Genomic DNA, 4,792 nt, shown 5'->3' with positions numbered 1-4,792 from the left:
GCCAAAGGACTTTACTAATTATAAGATCATCACATCTGACACCATGGCAGACAAGGCCTCTGCGCTGAGTTTTTCAGGCTCCCTGAAAGCCAGTGTCCTGGGGGGGATGGTGGAACTAGGGGGGTCTGCAGCATTTTTTAACGATACCAAGAAATCAAAACATCATTCCCGAGTGACTCTCCAGTACTCAATGACAGACAGGTTTGAGCACCTGACTATGAGCCAGCTGGGGGAAAAGAACATCTCTTATCCTGCTGTATTTGATGATCACACAGCCACCCATGTGGTCACAGCTGTGCTGTATGGGGCCCAGGCTTTCTTTGTGTTTGACCGGGAGGTTTCCTCATCTGAGAGCAAGCAGGAGATAGAAGGGAATATGAAAATGTTGGTGGAAAAGATACCAAAGGTCTCAGGAGGGGGGCATGCATCTGGGGAATTAAAAAAAGAGGCAGAAGAAAGAAATGAAAATTTGCATTGCATGTTTTATGGTGATTTTTCTCTGGAGAAAAATCCAGTTACTTACCAGGATGCCATGGAAGTTTACTCCAAGCTCCCTGAGCTGCTCAGGGGCGATGAGAAACGGACTGTACCAGTGAAGGTCTGGCTGTATCCACTGAGCAAGCTAAATAACAAGGCAGCTCAGCTGGTGCGTGACATCAGTTCAGTGCTGATTAGAGATGCTGAGAGAGCCCTGGAGCACCTGGCTGAGTGCGGCATGCAATGCAATGACATGGAGAGAGACAGAGTGGCTACAACCTTTCCTGAAATCCAGAGGAAGATCCAGGAATTTGGGGATCTGTGCAAGCAACGCACACAGATGTTCCAGAAAGAGCTCGCAAGCACCTTGCCTGCCATCCGTGGAGGAGGGGAGGAGGAAGAGGCCTTAGTAAAAATTTTAAGTAGTGTACAGCAGTCACCATTCAGTGCCCGGCAACTCAGCAAATTCCTGGAGAAGAAACAGGAGGAGATGAATTTTATCCATTCCTACCTTGCTGCGCTGGAGGGAGTGGATGTTGTTTCCTCCCAGAGTGAACTCCAGGCAGCCGTGCTCAGCCCCAGCCATCACTTTGTTGTGTCTCTTACTCTCACTTCCTTGCACACGGAGGAAGCCTATTTCTCAGAATTAAACCTCTGGCTGAGAAGATCATTTCAGGAGAAAACACACAACCCAGAATCAGCCAGATCTGGTGGTGAGAACCTAGAACCTGAGCAATGGTTTGAAGATAAAGAAATAAAAAGAAAAGCACGACAAGCTGTGAAGTGCTTCTCTGACTTTGCTCATGTGAACAAACACAGGAAGGAAACTCGGTTCCTTGTGGCGTCTGTCCCAGACAAGGACAACCCAGGAGCTTCCATTTACCTGTATGAGGATGGGGAGCTGGTCAGCACCAACTTTGAGCCTCCAGCAAAGCCTCTTCCTCTCTTGATTGGTGGAATCAGCCATGACCGTGTGCAGCTCACACTGAAGCCAGCAGACAGGGGAGAGGCTGAGATCACCGGCTATCGGGTGGAGTACAGAAGAGTGGGGCAGGAGGACTGGACAATTATGAACATGAATAGCAAACAGGAGACATTCCCAGTAGCAGGGCTATGTGCAAGCACTAAGTACCAGTTCCGATATGCTGCCATGAGCAAACCAGGGCTCAGTGCAAGCAGTGATGGGAGTGATGCTGTCAAGACACTCCCAACCAGCCCCCCTGGGAAACCTGCAGTAACTACTGTGGAATCAACTGCCTTCGCCCTGAGCTGGCAGGCACCCACAGTCATTGGAGGGGGAGTCACTATTAAGGAGTACAGGGTGCAATATAGGGAGGAAGTTGGAAGTGAAAACCCCAAGGGGAAAGACAAATGGTTGGAGCAGAGAACAGGACACAAAGCTGAGTTCTGTAAGATCAATGAGCTGAAGCCTCAGACACTTTACAGGATCCAGGTGTCAGCCGTGTGTGCAGATGGGGCTCAGAGTGCCGTGAGTGAGGACTTGTGCATTTCAACATTACCGGTAAGAGAGAATGGAAAGAAATCTGCATAATCTCCCCCTCCACTTGCCTTCCTCATAACAGGTGACTGAACTCTGTTGTGTCATTTCCACTGAACATGAGTGGGGATTTGCTTCAGATATGGCCAATTCAGGGGACAGTGATTTGATTCCGTGATTCAGGTCACTGTCCCAAATTGATTTGGCCAAATCAGCCAGGCCCACCCCCAGCCTGACAATGACTGCCCCGCCTGCCCCAGCTCCCAGGACTTGGAGAGAAAAAAAGCCCCAACTAAGCAGGTGCTGCCAGGCAGAGAGGTGATCCCTGCTGCCTCCCACTGCCCCATGCTGCATGGGGGCTCTGCATGAGCCCCCTGACCCCTCCCCACTCCCCCAGCACCCCCCATGGTTGCCCTACCTGCCCCAGCTCCAGCTCTTTAAGAAAAAAAAACCCAAGAAAACCCTCAGATTCATGGCTCCTGCCAGTGGGGGGCAATTCCCACTGCCTCCCATTGCCCCATGCCATGTGGGGGACTCTGCACGAGCCTCCCAAAGCCCAGAGGCCATTGCAGAAGGGGTGAGCACCGGGGCTTTTCTTTAAAGGGCAGGAAGCAGGGATGGGCGGGGCAGGGCAGCTATGGGGGGAGCTGGCAGAGCGGGCAGGTGCAGGGGAGGGCCAGGGGAGCAGGCAAGGGACGGGAGGTGGCCGGGGTACCCCCATGCTCCCCTCCCCCTTCCCCCAGTACTTACCAGCGGAGTGGCTGCAGCTCCCTGTTGCAGCCACCAGGGACTATCCGAATCATGAAAGCTCTCCAAATCGTTTCCAAAGATTCGTAGAGCTTTGAATCAATTCAGACCTTTTAATTGGTCCCCTGATTCAATTCTGATTTTCAGATATGGCCACCAAATCAAGCTGAAACTCCTCTGAATTGAATCACGACCTGAAGCTTCACACAGCCCTACCCACTATGCCTTGATGTTATAGTCCTTTGAAGGAAAGGAAGCTGCCCAGGGCTCAGCACGGTTCAAGGAGAACACATGCCCCTAGGGCACTAATGGGACCTCCAAGCCACCCATTACAGTCCCACCCAAGCCACCAGTATAAAGTATAACCAAGCAATAAGCTCCTTGGCTATAACTCATGCTAGCTCCACATTGGGTTCAAACCTAAGCTGTAGCCTATTGGGTGTACAACCAGGCTTCCTCCCACTTGGGACTATGTTCCCTTGTAAACCATCAGCACCTTGCTAGCAGCTCCCCAGGCTGCTGTGCTGTCAGCCAGGCTCTCCTCTGCAGCTTTCAGGTCAGGAGCTCCTTCCTCTGCATCTTTCTGGGCCAGGCTGTCTGCTCTAGCTCAGCCCCTGGGCTTATATGTGATCTTATATGGGAGGAAGCCATTCCCCATTTGGTCACGTGGCTCCCTGACCTGCCTCAGGTGTTTCATGAATAGACTTGCTGTGTGGCACCCAGTGAAGTGTGCTGCTGTTGATCTTGCTGCTGCAGCAGGGCCCATGCTTCCCAAGCAGGGTTCTGCCCTGCTGGATTATGACAGAGTATGGCTGAATTATAGCTGTGTGACAGGCAATTCTTCCTTTGTCTGCCTATCTTCTGTGGAGCCTGCTCTTCCTGCCACGCTTTTCTCCTAATCTAGCAGGAGCCTCCTGGATCACTGTTACAGTCTCAACTTTTTAAAGAGTGAAATCTAGTTGTTTAGAAGTCCTCCAAGCATGCTGGTGCCTCTGCCTTCCATAACCTGCTGCAAAACTAGCGTTTTTCAATATAGATGAAAAAGCCTGAATCAAATATTGTTTTTCAATATAGATTCAATCAAGAACTGGTGATTTTATTGCCTGGATTTTATCCCTCTCTATTATAACGACATTCAAGTGGAATAGTGACCATCATGTAGGCCATCAGCCAGAACAACATGAGTAATGATAGAATCAGCAACTACATTAATTAACTTTTGGTGTGTTTTAGGTTTGGACAAACCTTCCTGTTACCTCCATGGCTGATGTTGAGAAAGAAGCCATTGAGATGCCGACTCTGGGGCGTCCGTTCCAGCTGGGGATGCTGTACGACTGCCGCACTGACACCCCCCTGCCAGGTAGACCTCAAAACACTGAGTCTGCTTCCTTCTCCTGGTTTCCATGTATGGGGAGGTAGAAGGTGTTTTTAATGGGTGAAATTCTGTTGCATAACAAGTACCTCTTAAATACCAAGCTTTCTAAATAGTTCCACTTTGTAGCTGCCTTTAGTTTTGTCACACCATTCAATTTCTGAACGTGTGGCAGGTTTACTATTTGTGGTGCTAATCACGTCTATTTTTACCACAAAGGTAAAGTTGGCCATGGCTCTGATACATTTAATTATAATTAAGGCACAAGTAACTGTAATCAATTAATGAAAATAATTTTAATTCAATGTGATTAATTTAATTAAGCACTTTTTATTCCATTGTTTAGACACTAAAATTAATGGGTTTGGACTTTTGCAGGGGTCACATTACTGGACCCCGAGGCCCTTCACAAGGACGTGGATATCAGGGAGCAGCATAACACAGAATTGCAGGTCATCACGTCTGACACCATTGAAGACAAAGCCTCCATGCTCCGTATGGGCCCGGCATTGCAGACCAGCTTCCTGTGCGGTTTGGTTGAGGTGAAAGGATCTGCCGCATATCTAAATGACACCACGAGGTCCCCGCGCCAGGCCCGAGTCACTCTCCGACACCAAACAAGCACGAGGCTGGAGCGCCTGACTATGAGCCATTTAGGGCTCCAGCAGGTCCCTTACCCGGCTGTACTGGACCAAGGC

General features: G+C 49.8%; 1 protein-coding gene across 1 annotated transcript in view; it reads left to right on the top strand.

The window, feature by feature from the left end:
- Window positions 1-4,792, top strand: part of LOC102370827 — a 23,205-nt gene that overhangs the window by 4,768 nt on the left and 13,645 nt on the right. Inside the window, exons 2-4 of the mRNA XM_025216553.1 lie at window positions 1-1,999; window positions 3,956-4,082; window positions 4,473-4,790. The exon at window positions 1-1,999 is cut by the window's left edge and continues 52 nt beyond it. Coding sequence (XP_025072338.1) covers window positions 1-1,999; window positions 3,956-4,082; window positions 4,473-4,790 — 2,444 coding nt within the window. The remainder of the gene's footprint in view (window positions 2,000-3,955; window positions 4,083-4,472; window positions 4,791-4,792) is intronic.

This window comes from Alligator sinensis, unplaced genomic scaffold, assembly GCF_000455745.1.
Source record: "Alligator sinensis unplaced genomic scaffold, ASM45574v1 scaffold524_1, whole genome shotgun sequence".
NCBI classification, from domain to species: domain Eukaryota; kingdom Metazoa; phylum Chordata; order Crocodylia; family Alligatoridae; genus Alligator; species Alligator sinensis.
This window is presented reverse-complemented; position numbering and strand designations above follow the sequence as displayed.